The 17,562-nt window shown below is 46.4% G+C and overlaps 1 protein-coding gene across 2 annotated transcripts in view; it reads right to left on the bottom strand.

Annotated features, from left to right (window-relative positions):
• Positions 1 to 17,562, bottom strand: part of GTF2F2 (general transcription factor IIF subunit 2) — a 993,146-nt gene that overhangs the window by 638,074 nt on the left and 337,510 nt on the right. For both annotated transcript variants that reach the window (XM_085621825.1, XM_085621826.1), the window contains one exon: positions 9,567 to 9,602. In XM_085621825.1, the coding sequence (XP_085477951.1) occupies positions 9,567 to 9,602 (36 nt within the window). The remainder of the gene's footprint in view (positions 1 to 9,566; positions 9,603 to 17,562) is intronic.

Here is a 17,562-nt window from a genome sequence, read left to right as displayed (position 1 = left end):
ACCTGATTGCACTATTTGTCACACCCACCTGTCTGTGGTGATGTTGGTCCAGACAGGAAGGAACTGTTGTAGTCTTCCCCCGACAAGAGTGGAATGGTCTGGGGGAAGCAGAGGGAAGTCATTGGGCAGGGGTGGAGGCCGAGCGGGTGTTGTTAGTCTTGCCTCTGCCCTTGTTATGGTTGCCTCTGTATCCTCCTCTCCGATAACCTCTGGTGAAGGTGGATTGGGTGGGAGCCTTGTAAGAGGTGGATTGGGTATCAGACGAGTATCCCCTGGAGTTGCCCTTGTAGGATGAGCGACAAAAAGAATGTCTGGAAGCTTGCGATTGCAAGGCTCCCATTGATTTGGCTGTGTCTGTGTCCTTTTTCATCTTCTTAAGGGATGCATCAACATTAGGGCCAAAAAGGTGTTGTCGGTCGAATGATTGGTTGAGGATAGAGCTTTGCATCTCAGGTTTAAAACCGGAAATGCGTAGTCACGCGTGCCTGCGGAGAAGGACGCTTGTGTTTACTGCTCTGGATGCCGTATCTGCCACATCGAGAGTGCACCGGATGGAGGTGTTGGTGATAATTTTACCCTCCTGTACGAGGTCGTTGGCCTTATGTTTATATTTGTCCGGGAGGTGTTGGAGTAGGGACTCCAACTCATCATAGTGAGCCCTATTGTATCTGGCTAACAGGGCCTGAGTGTTTGCGATGCACCAAATGTTAGCTGCCTGTGACGCTGTTCTTTTGCCAGAGGCGTCGAGGAGTTTAGACTCTTTGTCGGGCGGACCTGCATCACCGGATGTCTGCGAATTAGCCCTTTTTCTAGCATTTGAGACCACCATGGAGTCTAATGGAAAAGGGCCCTTAATTTAAGGTGGGTCTGTAGGGGCAGCTTTGTATTTTTTCTTAATTCTAGGATTGATGACTCTAGCCCTGACAGGGTCCTTAAATACTTCTGTAGCGTGTTTAATAACCCCTTTGAGCATGGGTAAAGTGGATGTGGACCTTTGGGTGGTGTCAAAAGTGTCCATTAAAAAATCCTCTTCGACAGGTTCTGTATGTAGGTTGACCCCATGGTACTGGGCAGCCCGGTGTATCAGCTGATTAAAACCCATGGTGTCTTCTGGTGGGGAAGGCCTAGAGGGGTAGATGTCATCTTGCGGGACATTAGGGACATCAGGCATATTATAGTCATCCCAGGGGTCAGGGGAACCTGGTGGACTGGGGTCCCCTAGTGGCAGGTCGTTGTCACCGTCCCCTGTGTCATCATATGTGTTGTCATCGTCTACTGGTGTAGGGGATGGCGTAGGAGAATGAGGTGGTTGGGGAAGTGGAGGAGGAGATGGAGGAGGGGGAGGTGGAGAAGGGACCCTGAGAGGTGATGTGGCGATGTCCCTCTTTTTAGGTGGCGGAGCTGGTGCAGGCATGTCCAGTGGTCTTTTTCTGGAACTCAGAGTCAATTGACCAGTTTTAGGTTCTTTAGTTAGAGTTTTTTGTTGAGGGTCTGGTCGAAAAAGCTCTTCTGAAGAAGGTTGGGTGTTCGATGCAGAGTGTGTCGGCATCGAGGTCTTTTTCGGCGCCGGCTCCGGAGCGGTTTTGGGCTTCGAGCCGTGTGGTTTACCAGTCTCTGTGTGCTTCTTCGGTGTCGATGGTTTTTTTCAGCTCCGAAGAGCGCGAGTCCAAACTTTTGGGGTGTGGCTTCTTTGTCGGCTTCTAGTGTTTTTCGGTGTCGGGGAGTCACTGCTTGGTGTCTTCGGTGCCGAGGGCTTCGGGGTGGAAGTAGCGGTTGGCCCGGAGGATGGGTGCGGCTTCTTTTTTGGTGCCGATGATTGGGCACCGGTGGCAGGCAGACTCGAGCCCAAGTCGCCGGAAGGATTGGTAGGCTTTTTTGCCGGGCCCGAGGGCGGGGCATGGGAAGCAGTGTGTCGATGTGCACCTGAGCCCGAAGGTTAAGGTGTGACCGAAGCCTTTGTTGTTGTAGGGAGTGGGTCGGGGTAGACGTCTCTACTTACGATCTGTTGAGCTGGAGTCACTTCTTCGACGTCGGAGTCATCGGCTTCGGAGGTGCTTTTGGAGACCTTCTTCGACCAGCTCCTCTGGCACATTGACTCCCTCTTGGAAGATGTCGTCGGGGATCGAACTCGACGAGCGAGCCATGGTCCATCGAGCTCGTCTATCCCGGATGGTCTTCTTCGAGCGGAAAGAGGCACAAGCTAGGCAGTCTCTGGCCTTGTGCTCGGGAGAGAGACAGAGGTTACACACCTCATGCAGATCGGTGTGGAGAAACTTCGACCCACATTGAGGACACTTTTGGAAAGGCGTCCTTTCCATGAGCCAGATGCCAAGGCTCAGGTCGGCCCGAAGGCCTTCTACGACGACCGGAATCGAAGACTTGTAGAGATGCGCGCCGATTAGGGTTCGCGATCATGAAAATACCGTAGAAAGGGTGAAGGATTGCGCGTCGAAACAGGAATCGGTAACGGTTCCGAACTGGTGCACGAGAAACATATCCGAGCCCGATGGCGGAAAAAAACAATCTGAGGATGGAGCCGATGCCCATGCGCACTATGATCCTAAGGAGGAGTCACCTACCTCGTGACTTCCAAAGACTTTCCAGGACAAAAACAAGTGCAAACATCAGGGCCCAACACCAGATGGCGATCTATGCATAGTGTGTAATCTGCAGCTCATATGCCTCGAACACTATTTTCTCTGTCACTCACGCATAACTAAAGGAAAAGGACTCAAAGGAGCTCGTACTCCGCTGGGGCAAGGGAAGACTGCTGCCCATGGTGGTGCCCACAGCCTCTGCCGCTATCACACCCATATAGGCTGCAAAACTGTTGTACTGGCTGATGTATGGATTGCAGCAGCTGCTTCTGGTGAGACACTCAGTGTCTCCTGAAATACGCATATTGCAAATTTAACTGCCAGACCAGGTAGAATATACCTAAGGAGTAGACCGTAGTATGATTGTCCTTAAAAGTGCTCCAGCATAGTATCAGCTTTGTCACCATAAAGACTGGAATCACCAATACACATATCCATATGCGATGCCTGTACATCCCTCAAACCATATTTAGCTGTGTGCTGTCTATCTTGGATTGACCGAGTAAAGGCATTCATGAGTTCATCAGGGATGGGCTTTAAAATCTGTCTATTTTCCTTAAGACATGCATGCAGCGTCATAATAGGCAGACTGTGTTCAGTTACCTCATTGCCAAGCTGGCAGAGGAAAAAACTATTTTGCTAAATGTATTAATGAGGTTCAACTAAACAGTGGAGCGGTAGGGAACGCATTGGGATTCATCATGCTGCTTGAAAGCTGAAACACCAATCGGGAGTCATGCTGGTTCGGGAGTACTGGGTCTCTTGAGACAAGTTTAGGCGCCTAACCATCAGACGACTTATAGAGGGAGACAAACATGTTTTAGACCAGGTTGCCATTAATATTTCTCTCAAAGCCTTGTTAAAAAGCAGCAAGGACTCTGAGGTGGCAAGACCAAGCATCATGATTTCTGTTTGAAGATCTGCCTTAGTCTCTATGATAGAGAATTCGACATCTGAAACTTTAGCTGCTCTATGGACTGCTACAGTGAAAGAGGCATGCTCCTCAGTGGGGGGCTGCTTCAGAGGGCAATTCTGTCTCAGATGAAATATCCAGGCATTTGGTCAAAGTAGAAGCCAGGATTTGCGTAATGTGGGCAGGAAGTAAACTGTCTGCCTCCTCATCATCATCATCCTCATCAAACTCTGTGGCATCTAATCTTTCCCCATCATCAATAAGATCCTGTGCAGACCAGATGTACTGGAGCTGGCCACTAAATGGTTAACACAGATAGTTAATGGGGTCAGAGGTGCAGATATAGTAAGCTGGACCTTGTATATTGTGTATATGTTCTTGATGAATAGATATTTTTATTTGTTTGCCATTAAAGTTGTTTTTTTAGAAAGTCTCTCAAGTGACCTTTTTAAACAGGCAGATCTAAAAACACTGGAAAAACGGGCACATGCATGGCAAAATTTCAACAGACACAAATGCCAGTACGAGTGAACACTCCCTTCTCTCGTGGCTCTTGCAGCACAGCAGGCGATGGCCTGCAACAGCTGCCGCTCTCAGGCTATTCTTGATGCACCGAGCGGCGAGCTGGAGAAGTTCTGGACCACCTGTAGGAAGGTAGAAGATCGGCAGTTGGTGTTAGCAACAGTCGGCTGGTGTCAGTAACAGCATAGGGCACTAAGATCAAGAGTCTCCCCCGTAGCTAGCAGAAATTGGAAGCCACACTGAACCCAAACATGGTGTTCACTCGTACTAATGATTTTTGCTTCCTCACTGTTGCAGATACTGGTGCTAATTTTTTTGCATCCATGTTGGTTCGATAAAAGACAAAAAAAAAAAGATCCTTTCTTAGTTTAAATAGAAAAAAAAAAAAAAAAAAAAACGGTGGCCTGCACCAATATTTTTCAGTTGGATGCTTTAAACTTCTAGGCAACCCTGTTGGCTTAAATCAACAAGCATTTGCAATGTAATCGGTCCGAATGCATTGCAAATGCTTACGTTTAAAACTGAGCACGGCGCCGCTTCACAGACACCGCACTCCGTTTCTTTATATATTTCTTAACTTCAACACTGAGCGCGGTGTCCTTGAAGGGGGCGCTGCGCTCAGTGCTAAAGCTAAGAAATATATCAATAAACCGAGCGCGCTGTCCGTGAAGCAGCGCCGCGCTCAGTTTCAAAGTTAAAAAAAAAAAAAGTTAAAACAAGCGCGCGCTCGTGCTGACGAGGAGGGAGTGGGAGAAGGGAGGGTGTAGGGGAGGGGATTCATGCGCTGTAAGGCTTAATGAGCCATTACAGAAAGCCAGATGGCAGCTGCGCAAGTGCATGCGTGAACGCAAGCGCCAGGCCACCAAAAGCCTGTGGCAGCACTTCGAAAACCCACACACTAAATTTCTCGCAGAGCAGTGCATGCGCTGGCTCAGCAAGACCTAAAAAACTGCATCATGGCCTTCCTGAAGGCCTCTACCTGCTGTAGGGTCGACACTGGCCTTGGAATTGGAAAGCAAGCGGAGACCAACTACCGGATGAGCTCATAGCAAGGTGATGGAAGCAGAGTTGGGGTCTTTGAGCATTGACTGCATGACTTCTTCAATAAGCGGGAGAAACTGGATTCGCGACAAGTCCCTCTTGGACTGCGGCAAAAAGTGACTCACAACTTTGCTTCAAATTTCAAAAGGATGGCGGCTGAGTGGGACAGAAGGGCTTGAAACAGGAGCAGAAGAAGCCCTGCGACGTGGGTCAGGTCCTTTGCTTGGAGCATGACCTGCCCCAAATCTTGTGTTCAGCGATGTACAGCTTCGCTTCCCACTCCTTGATGATCTTCGGGTGCATTAGGGAGCATGTATTGCAAAATATGGAGTTGTGCTAAAACTCTAGATACCACACGCAGGCATTGTGTGGATCAATGATGGGCATTTGCTTCCTACATCATAGCATTATTTGAAGCCTGGGTTCCTTTGGGAGACATTTGTCTTCGAACACTATCTAGAATACAAGTTTTCTCGAGTTGGAAATTACAGACAAAAAGCAGAACTCTGGACTCATGCAAAGTACACAGAAAGATAGAAACCGAAATCAGTGGGCAGACCTAGTACATTTATATGGCTCAATATCGTCACTGCTTAGGAAGCAGGGATGTGGAATTCCTATAGCCCGACGCCCAGGACATATTGTTTGGGGTCAAGGGAACAAGTTGTAATGTGTATTTTGTCCTTGGGACAAATAGGCCCAAACCCCTGCAGCACAAACCCTTTAGCTGCCAGTTTGCAGTCCCACATTTTAGATCAGGGAAGGGCCCTGTCTACAGTTTAGGTAATGTTTGTCCATGTGTTAATGCTGTTCAAACTTGTATTTATGGTTCATTAATTGAATGCCTTTATTATTAGGGTGAGCGCTCCAAGTAAATGTAAGCTCGGACTGCACTACTGACAGTGGTTCCAGTATAAAATTGAACACACGTTTTCAAAGTTTAGTAATATGAGGCTATATATAATGCTCCCAGAATGCTATCTGATTATATGCAAATATTTGCAGAAGCTTGAAAGCAAGAGTGACGATTCTTTGCTTTCAAAATAAAATGTTCACAAAAAAATGCAAGTAGGAAAAAAACATTTCGATAAACTACTGTAAGATTTTAGGCACCATATCTTTGCCGCATCATTTAGTAACATGTTGATGTGTGCTAGTATTTCCCAAAAATATTCATAATGGAAAATCCGTGTAACCAGTTTAACCCCTTCCATGCTCATGACGGAACGGTTCCGTCATGAGCCACGGTTGAGCTGTGCTCATGACGGAACCGTTCCGTCATGAGCCCGCCCGCGCTCGAACCCTTCAGCACCGCGGCGGAATTCGCCCAGCGCTGAAGGGGTTAAATACAATTAAGGAAAACAAAAATAAACGAGCATTGGCAAAGCCAGTAGGTCTGAAATTGGAGGTCAGTCTTTTGGTTTTTTCAATGCGTGACTTCTATAGCCATGGTTTTTGTAAAACCTTATCGGTGTGGGAAATGCTGGGCCCTCACCATTTTAACAAACATTGGCAAAAGCAAATAAAGATTTGGTCTCAAAAAGTACACATTGCCACAGCAGTTCCAGGCAATGAACAAAACTACTTTGTGTGCCAATATGCTCCATGTGAAAGAGCAGAAGACTGTCACTCACACTGAAGCCACCTGATAGAGAGAGACCAAATTTTAATAAACACAAAAGGTCATGGTTAAGGCCTGGCCTAATTAGAGGCCCAATTATTAAAGAAAGTCTGAAAAGTGCATTCATGGTATATATCCTTGCATTCAGTGCTTAAATACGGTTTCCGTGAATTCACAAGAATTCTCAGAAGTAGGCCAAGAAAAAGCACTCCTAGAAAATATTTGTGAACTGCATTTTACCATGAGCAAATAGTCATGTGTAGATTTGCTAATGTGAAAATCTGAATATTTCCAAGTTCACTTTTCCTCCTACCACTTTTTTCCTAACCCTGGAAGAGGTTTTACATCTGCCAGTGTCAGGAGTAAATTTCCAACCTCTCTCATTATGGGAAAAGATTAGAGAAGAGTTGGTGAAAACCCTTAAAACATGACATGTGAGTTGGTAGGTTTGCACGGACTCATAAGGGCCTTCCAACCCTGGAACTATTGCTTACCACTATCTTCAGCCCTAGTATGTAGACCTGCAGAAACATGGCAACATAAGGGAATTGCTAGTATTCAAACCCTACTATTGTACGAGCCTTGTCATAATCAGAGAGGCTATTTCAGAACTCTTTTATAATGAGATTGCTGCCGTAATTTGTCACCGCATTGAATGCCACAAAAGGGACAATTGGATTTTGTTACAGGACAAGTAGATATACGAGGCAACCTGCCCCATGGACAAGTAGATATTTTAATAAATTCCACACCCCTGCAGGAAGGTCGCCAGAGAGGCAACAGAGCAAGCTTTTGGAATGTGTGAGCTTTGAATATTTCTGGATCTAGGCTGGTGGCTGGTGAAAATAAAAAGGTGAGGAACCTGTTGTTAAACGTATACATGAGAAATGTTGGATTAAGAGAAAGCAGAAACACAATAACCCATGTGGTGCTAAGACATCCCAGAGCTCGTTGGATGGAGAGCTACCAGATGGACCTCTCTGCCTCCCACACCCTGAGGAAGTGCAATACCGGCATGGAGGAATAGAATCCACGACAAGGTGGAAGTTGCATACAGACAAGGTGTTGGGTACTGCAAGCATGAGGAGACCAGCAGCCCTAGGGCATTAATAGATGCTGTCAAAAAGGGATGCCACGTGCTCACTGAATCACCCAGGACTTACACCTCCCTCTTCACACTATTTGAGTCTTGGTTAAGGTCAGCCAATGAAAGGATAGCATGGTAACCTAGATGTGAAACTCACTATTTGTCAGTGTGAGAGGGTACCGATCGGGACACGCCTCTTACCTGAGATGTCACGTCACACTAGCAGAGACTGTATTCCTTTGGTGACAGAACCGCGGAATCGGAGTTCCTTCCCTACGTCCTCCGGAAGGATACCCCCCCCCCCCCGTGCTCTGTCCATACAGGAACGAGGTACTCAAGACGCCGCGGCGAAAGGAGTAGGGATTAAGCCTGGAAGTCCTACTCTTCAGGAAAAGAAAAGGACTGAATCCCACGAAGAAGGGCGCAAATGGGCCGGAGGAAAGGAGGAGTCGCGAAGCGGAGAAGACGAGGAGAAGAAGGACGTTGAGTCAGAGGAGGAGGAAGAAGCGGAAGCCGGAGAGGAAGACAAGAGGTGGTGTGAAGAGTGGTGGTCCCCGCAGGAGGAGGCGTGAGAGCGGCCGCAACTCAGGAGATTTGCAGCAGAGCCGGTGAGTGACGGCAGGCAGGGGAAAGAGGAAGCGGGGTTGCGGGAGGTGGGCGTTTAGTGGTTACCGGAAGGAGGGAGGGGGGTTGTGAGTGTAACAAAAGTGATTTCACGCTTTAAGAGTCCCATCCCTCACGTGTCGTTCATTTTGATTTCTGGTGATACCCTAGACATCTTTTTAAGCGCACACTAGTCCCCTGACCTACCTTCGATCCCGATTGCTCCTACCCTCACTAGTATCCCCGGTCTTTTCTTATTAATTCCCAAACACCAATCGGGTGTGTTGACGGGCACAATACAGCCTACGGGCGTATCATTTGAGCAGTGTCTGACAGCTCCTTTTCTATTCCCTCTTTATGAGCCTCCGTGGGAGATTCCCCGACCCAGAAGAAGATCGGACGAAGGGGACGATAGCCAAAGACTAGGTTCCACTAGGCACAAAGGAGAACCCGAAGAAAGACGAAGAACCACCACGCTCACTGGCAGCTCAAAGAACTGAACCTTTAAGTAAAAGCCGCCCACTGGCCCACTATATACAGCCTCCGCGTCTGTTTATCCGGCCCACACTCCCACAGTCAGACTTAGAACTTTTCAGCTGCTGCGGAGGCAAAATTGAGTTGATCGACTCTCTCAGGCACAATATGTGTACCAGCACTGCTTTGCTGCACTCCTACTGCCAGGTTCAACAGAGAATTGTCTTAACATCTTCCTCACTCCCTTGTCTCCTGGTGGGGCACTGCACCACCAGTCTCTATGGCAAGCATACCATAATCTCATGCCATTGGCAGAAATAAAATTAAACAAAAACAAGAACCAACGAAAGTTGATTTGTCAAATGATACAGAAAAATCACACAATTAGCTCATTTATAACAAATATTTGAAATCCTGTAACAATGGAAAAGTTGAAATGGTTCAGGCAAGATGCTATTCACCCAATAAAATGTGATAGTTCTGAATACAGGATTAATTTAAGCAAATCAAAATACATCAGTGAATGGAATTACAAAGTAAACATTAATTCTACCATATTCTCTAGAGAATAGGGATGAACTTTCACAGACTGTCAGTTGTAGACTTTACATTACAGAAAAAAAATAATTCATTTACAATTTAAAAAAGCTATTAACAGATGCACATAATTATCAAGTCAAATTAAGTAAATCTTGTTGGAACACATACCAGTTTTATTGCTATCAGACTTGTCCTCAGGTGTGCCTGGAACAGAAAAATAAAAATGTATGTGAAACAAAAGTATAAATACAGACAATATATTTGGTAGAAAGTTAGTCTTGTTAACATTACATTGCTTTGATAGACAATGTTGAACCACTTGAAGCATGGAACTATATGTAATATGTGCTAGCTTCTATCAGTTTTCCTTTAGGTTACCTTCTTAAATATGGAACATATCAAGCTCCATCACAAACTATAAATACACTCATTGAATTTCAAATCTTAAAATGGTGTTTACTGCCTTAGGCGACTGGCATAGAAGAACAGACCTATGGCTTTGATTTTATCATTATTTTGGATGTGAGGCTTGTTAATCCCAGAAGTGAGTAAAATAAAAGAGGATGAAGAGGATAGTAAGAGATCTGCTTCCCCCGAATATTAGTTTAAATATGAGGAAATGTAGTGTGATTTTATAAATACAGTGTAGATTGTATTAATGCTATCATTCTACGCCTAATGATCATTTGTGAAAATTAGCGCGAAACTGTAAAGGACAGTGGGCTGAATAAAAATTTAGACTGGTAGATGAAGGTTTCAACTCCAGAAGTAGCGGCACACGGTATGCTGGAGAGCTCATGGGAATTTTAACTAGTGAAACATGAAAGACTAGTCAAGACACAATTACTGAGGGTTTGTTTTCCAAAGTTTTGTTTTGTTTTAAGCCCATGGTAGCAGGAATCTGCTCTGTTCATTGTTCAGCCCCATTTGCATCCTAACCCAAGTATCCATGTGCATTTGGATAATTAATTGTAATAATGTTGTATCAATCTCTCAGTTATATAGCTTCTTCCACAAGTTGCCCCAATTTACAGTGTCAAACTTTGTGACAAAATTGACAAAAAAGTACATACATTCGCTCTAAGTTAGCCCACAGTATATAAGTTAACAAATCAAGAGAGAAGATTAATTCTATGTCAGGACCGGAGGCGAGGATTATGCTTTCCTTTCTCCACTTTAATGAGTAGCAGCCAATATAAAACGAACTTTAGCAAACTACAATTCCCATGAAGCCTAGGGAATTTCAAGAACAAAAACAATAGAGTTCAACACAACGATAGTCTCCTCCTCCAACCAATCAGGAGCCTCCAATCAGGGTTATAGTCCATCAGCACTGTCCACCCATACTCTTTCTTTGCTGCTTGCAGCCAAAGATAAGTGGTGTTGTTTATTGCTCATACTTTACACTGTAGTTAATTGCAGTGTGTGTTTGGTAATTGATTCGCCACGCTTACGCGACATTGCATACTATTTGTTTTTTCATTGAAATCTGTACTGCTTCATTGCAGAATTTTCTTCGGCCGCAGGAACGTAGTCTGCTCCTTCGCGGCCCTCTCATCTGAGGTGCGGCTCCGTGGTGCGATCCTCCCACTGCTTGAGGGTGCCTACTCGGCACCTCCGACCGCGACGTGTGCTCTGCATTCCTAGAATTCCAGAGGCGTCGGAGCAGCGAGCCGCGGTCGGGAGCCTTGATCCGTCTGAAAGAGAGACGCCCTTCACCAGAATGGTCTGTACTGCCGAACGGCAGAGTGGAAAATCTTACACTCCTTACAGGGGCCAGCAGTATTTAACTGCTCACGCTCCCTTACTAGGGAGTCTGTACTGTAACAGGACACTGTCCTACAGGGACCCTCCTAGACGTGTTACCCCGCATAAGACTTCCCACCTGGGGTGGACTGTCCCTGGGGCCTGACCCTACTTAATTGAGCCTTCTCACACTGAAGTTTAAGCTGACACCCAGCCCCAATATATAGCACTCTGATCGGGTGCCTCCTTGCCATATTACCTGTGGAACAGGGCAGCAGGGGATACCGCCCACAGATGGAACCCTTTGATGATTCCCAGGGAGAGGAAAACCCCTTGGGTGGGATTCCCTGGGATGATGACTTTTATGATGCGGTAGAAGCATCAATTTATAGGGCAGTGTCTGAGGCAAGGGCCCCCCTGGAGTAACACCTCTTGCGCCAAATAGCGCAGGCCTGCGAAAGGATGGGGGGGAACCCCACAGCCCGTACAGCAACCCTACCGCCTGCTGGGACCACCCAGTCCCAGGAATCACATCACCCACCAGTGAAGAGACTCTGTGATACAGGATTGAATCTCGATGCCTTTGCCAGGCAGAAGCAGGCAATCCTGGCCAGTAATGCACCTATCCCGGTATCCCCTCCCCCCATAGATGACGACCATAGGGACACGGACGAGGACGCAGGGCCCTCCCGCCCTAGCTCCCTTCCTCTCAACCCCCGGCCAACCTCACCAATAACTCAGGCAGCCAAGTATTGTGCTAAGATATGATAGACTCGGATGAGATCCTTCACCCGAGGTCTTCCTAATGGGCCCCGTCGGACAAAGTCGCACAATATGTGGCTGGCCACATTCGGAATCTTTTGGAGGAGGACTCATGAAATTGCTTGAGCACGAATGGCCACTTTCTAGCATAAGTTTGTCAAAGACCCTAAAAAAGAGATAGACGGATCCTGGCGGGCTTGCCAGGACAAGCTGCTGGATACCCTGGACCCACTAACAAAGATCCTGGACATGGCGGAAGAGGCCAAGTCGTCAGGTTCCATGATTTCCCCTGATGCCCTCTCTGCATGGGCACAGGGTGCGATTGTCTTTTTGGGTAATGCGAACTGCGCGTTATCTACGCAGGGACGTCACTCATTGCTTATTAAGGGAGACCCCAAGCTTGGAGACTTGGCCGATTCGGAGGCGTGTCTCGTCACACAAGGCGGCCTTTTCAGGGAGCCCTTTATTAAGGAGCAGGAGCGATTCGTAAACACTTTCACCTCCCTTGACAAGTTACAGTCCTCTAGTAAAAAGGTTTTTCACTCCTGGGTTTTGCGGGGGCCGGTCGAGGAAGGGGCCCCTCGGCCGGCCAGCCCAATAACCAGTATCATCCACAAGGCTCCCACCAAGGCCAGTAACAAGACCAGGCCAGATTTGGTAATTTTTAACCCACCAGAGGGCGCCGCGGCAGAGGCGCAGGTGCCTCCAACAATACCGGTGAGTGTTTTACCTTCTTCCCTTGTAAAAGTAGGGGGGGCCGACTGGTGAGTTTTTTCAAGACTTGTACTTCCATCACAGGGGACGCCTGGGTCCATCAAACAATCCAAGGGTTCCACATACAGTTTTATGGCACTCCTGTTCAAGCTGCTCTTCAATGCCCCATATGTTTTTTGGTGGCAGAGCCAGCTCTAGTGGACGACGAGGTGAGGTCCCTCTTGGCAAAGGGCGCTATAGCCCCATCCATTCCACACCCCAGAGGTTTTATCAGCAACCTCTTCTTGGTAGACAAGGCGGACAGGGGTCAATGACCGGTCATCAACTTACGCGAGTTCAACAAGTGGATAGTTTACCACAACTTTAAAACGGAGGGGATCCACCTGTTGCAGGACATCCTCCGCCCACGGAACTGGATGGTGCATCTGGACCTCAAGGATGCTTACCTCTTGATCCCAATCCCCCCCCCCCACAGGAGATTCCTGCAGTTTGCATGTGGAGGCGAGACCTACAAGTTCACCACCCTTCTCTTTGGTCTCTCATCCACCCCCTGGTGCTTCACAAAGGTCCCCAAGCTTGTTGTGGAACACCTAAGGTCACAAGTGATGAGACTCATTGTCTACCTCGATGATATTTTGATAATGGCGCAGTGGCCCAACAAGCTGACTCTACAGCTTCAGCGAGCGGTCATCCTCCTACAGAGCTTGGGCTTTGTGATAAACGAGCCCAAATCCCTACTTATCTCTTCCCAGAGGGTAGTTTTTCTAGGTTTCTTGATTGACTCCGTCGAGATTTCTCTCAGCCTTCCTTCCCGGAAGGTAATGAAGACCCGGCACTAACTGCGACGCGCTTTGGCCAAACCTTAGATCTCTCGGAGACAAGTGGGCCGCCTGGTGGTCCTCCTCTCCTCCTCCATCCAGGTTATCTTCCCTGGACCCCTCCATTACTGCGCTCTTCTATGCTTGAAGGCGGTACACTTACGCAGGGGACACTGTACTTCCAACAGGTGACCCTCTCCGGAGAAGCCAGAGAGGAAATAGATTGGTGGTTGGCCAACATGGAAGCATGGAACGCCCGGGCGATATTTTGCTCCGCCCCGGACATCAAGTCAGATGCCAGCAGGTTAGGCTGGGGCGCCAGATGTGGTGATTTTGCTACAGGCGGGTGGTGGTCACCTCACGAACAACATTTACACATTAATTGTTTAGAGCTCCTAGCGGGCTTTTTCGCGATCCAGTGTTGGACCAAGGACACGATCCAGGCTTGCGTTCTCCTGAAAATGGACAACGTGTCTGCGGTTCGCTACATCAACCACCTGGGGTTGCCAGGTTGAAGGCCCTCTGCGACCTCGCCTTCAAGCTATGACAATATTGCCTGGATCGCCAGATCTCACTTACAGAGGAATACCTTCTGGGTTAGGACATCAAATAGCAGTTTTCTAATCCCGCAACTTCGGACACGAGCCTTTGGAAGCTGCACGAGGGAGTGTTCTCGGATCTCCAAGCAAAATTGGGTACGTTTTCAGGGTATCTATCAGCCTCTCGCTTGGAACACCAACTGCCCAGATTCTTCAGTTGGAGCCCGAACCCCCTGGCGATGGCCACAGATGCGTTTCTCAAAGACTGGAGGAAAGAGAAGGTTTATGCCTTACCCCCCATTAGCCATGATCACGAGTCTGCCGGCAGGAGTCGGAGCTGGTAATGATCACGCCGATTAGGAGATCACAGGTCTAGTTTCCAGTTCTTCTGGAACTTTCTTGGGATCTTCCAATTCCTCTCCCCGTTTCCAGGGTTACTTCTCAATCCACTGCAACAACCTCACCCCCTTGTACTGCAAGGGTCGCTGGCTCTCATGGTGTGGCGGATTACCAGGGACAATGGGCGGTCCCAGGCCTTTTGGACGTGGCTAAGAAATTCATGTCCAAAGCCTGGGCAGACAGCACAGTCAAACGCTACAAATCTTCTTGGAGACAATGGTCCCGTTGGTGTCTGTGATGGAGCCTTGATCTCGTGGCAGCAGATGTGATCCAAGTTCTGAATTTTCTGGCCTCAAGTCTTGGCCTATAGATCTATAAACACCTTCTGCTCTGCTATCTCGGCAGGACACACAGTGGCGGACGGCTTCCCGGTGGGTGAACATCCCTTTGTGTGTCGACTTTTGCGGGGCATCCGGCTTTCCCTTCCCCAAGAGCCCAGTTACTCGGCACTCTGAGATGTGAACCAGGTGTTGAATCTTTTTCTCTCCTGGCAACGCAATAAATTCCTATCATGGAAAGAACTTTCAGCAAAGTTAGCCATGCTCCTGTGCCTGGTATCTTGCAGTCTCGGATGTCAGAGCCCTGGACATCACTGACCAGATTTTTACCCCTTCTGGGGTGACTTTCAGGGTCTGAAGACGGACCAATTGTGGCACGAGCGTGGTCCAATACCTGGCTTTCCCGGAATCTCCAAAGTTGTGTGTAGTCTCCTGCCTTAGAGCCTATGAGGAGATGTCGAAGAGGTTTCAGCCCCCCGTGGAGTGGCAGCTCCTTTTTGAGGCAGGAGGCAGGTACTGATCTGCCTTTGTTTGGAGCCCACTCCACACATGGGACAATGGCTTCAAAGGCTTTCGCGCTGGGGGCGCAGCTGAAGGATATTCTTAATGCTGCAGATTGGTCCTCGGACTCGAAATTTAAACGGTTTTACTTCAAACCGGTGTTACATATGGCCCAACTAGTGGTAAGTAAGATTTAAACTAGCATAACCCTCACCCCTCGTCCTGACATAGAACAAAACATTTCCTAGCTATGGTAACGGAAAGTTTCAATTCTATTAAGGACGCAGAAGCAAGGATTATCCCTTTCAGGAATTCCACTGCACACATGGTTGGAACCCTCCCTACTTGTACTAAGTAACATGTTTGGAGTTTTATTATATGCTTATTTTCATTATTGAAGCAGTCACTTCTATACACATGTTGTATCTTTGCCTTTCCTTTGCAGGCTTAAGCCTTAGCCTTGAAAGGGATCTAATTTGCCCTTTTTTTGCAGGAATGGAGGCCAATAAACACGATGCATGAAGGGACGGCTGTGGCTGATCTCGCGCGACAAAAGAGGATGTGTGGACAGCACTGTTGGACTATAATCCGGATTGGAGGCTCCTGATTGTGCTGGACTATTGTTTTTGTTCTTGAAATTCCCAAGGCCTCATGGGAATTGTAATTTGTTAAAGTTGGTCTTAAAATGGCTGCTATTCATTAAAGTGGACAAAGAAAAGCATAATCCTCAGCTCCGCGCCCTTAATAGAATTGAAACTTTCCGTTAAGATAGTTAGGACATTTTTCAATCCATTGAGCAATGACCACTCATGAAAGTCATGTGTAAGAAAGGTAGGAGGTCCTTGGTGCTGGCCCAATCTTCTAATTCCATTAATAATCTATTAGCAAAACATTTGGCCTCACTATTTCAACACCTCATAAGAGGTAGTAAGCACTATGTACATACAATTACTATCCATTAAAGCAATAAACCTACAGTTTTTGGGTGTTTTAAAAATTCCCCTTATTATGAACTGGTTGTATTATTGAGCCACACCAGGAATCGGGTATAATTCTGGTTGAACATAGCTGTTGAAAACAAATGAAAGAAAGAATGATGTACTTCAACCAAATCTATTTGTACACCATTAAGTTTGAATTCAAGGTTGGACATAGAACTGGAGATATTGTTTTTGACAGCATCCTTTCACGTGCTGTCAATCACGCCTCACTTTGAATATTTCAATATCATGTTGAAGATATGAACATCACTGAAGGTTTAAAAGATGTATTCCTCCCAAATAAGCACTGCTGTATGAAATGTTTGAGTTATCGCCAACCATGTTAAATATTCTAGAATCTGTTGACCTTTTAACAACTGTATAAAACTCAAACCAGATATTTTTTTTAATAGAATTATCGTGCTTGCCTATTTATCTGTTTATAATTGTCTTTCATGTTCATTATTTTTCTACCTAAAGAGGATCATTCAGATTCCCATCAGTTAATCTTCTCTCTCTCCGCATGCATTTTCTTGAATGACGGGGGATCTTTTACCACTTCTTATGCAAGTGGAGCACCTTTTAGGTAATATATTTTTATTTTGCATTACGAAATTAGGTATTTGTTCTAACATATCTCCCCACTGAGACTAACCAAAGACGGTGGCATTTGTTTCCATTTCTAGTCCCTCTAAAAGCTTTCCAGGAGAATATTTACCAAATATTTAAACTCTTGAGCAGTGGAACTTTTAGCCAGTTATGGCCAACGTATGTTGCTATACTATCCCAATAAAGGGTAAGACTTGCACATGACTTTTGACAGAATCCTAAAATATTGCCAATTATTACTACTTTCCAAGTATGGTAGCGTTCATTTTTAAGCAAACTTGGAAATGTTCCCCAAACATCAAAGTATTATCTAGAGTAGCCTCCCTAGCCAATGATAGGTTGGTGTTCTTAGCATAGGCCTCCTTCTTGCATCGCCGTTCAAGGTGGAGATTTGGGGATCTTCAAAAATATTATGCTGCTCTATTTCCTTTACAACTTGTTTTTGGTTTATAGATAATTAGTGTATATTAATAGTATGCTTGTCTTGTGAGATCCTTTTATCCAACATATCATTCAGTAAATGTGGCTTAAAATCCCCTGTAATCACACTAGCTTTTAAACAAATAATTAGTCCTACTTTTAAACCTGAAATGTTTCTTGGCCACCCTGGAGGGAGATGTACATCAATAAATGACAGCAGTTTTACCTTTTATCTACATTTCTTCTAATAGGAGGGGTAAACGTCCCTTAGAAAAGGAACTGATAGCAGTTACCCACATCTGTAATGAATCTTCAATTAGTGTTACAATCCTTCTATTTACTCACCCCTTGCATTGAGAGTGTTCTTAGAATAATACTGATCGCCGGGTATAACAATT

The sequence above is a fragment of the Triturus cristatus genome, chromosome 8, assembly GCF_964204655.1.
Source record: "Triturus cristatus chromosome 8, aTriCri1.1, whole genome shotgun sequence".
In the NCBI taxonomy this organism is placed as follows: Eukaryota; Metazoa; Chordata; class Amphibia; order Caudata; family Salamandridae; genus Triturus; species Triturus cristatus.
This window is presented reverse-complemented; position numbering and strand designations above follow the sequence as displayed.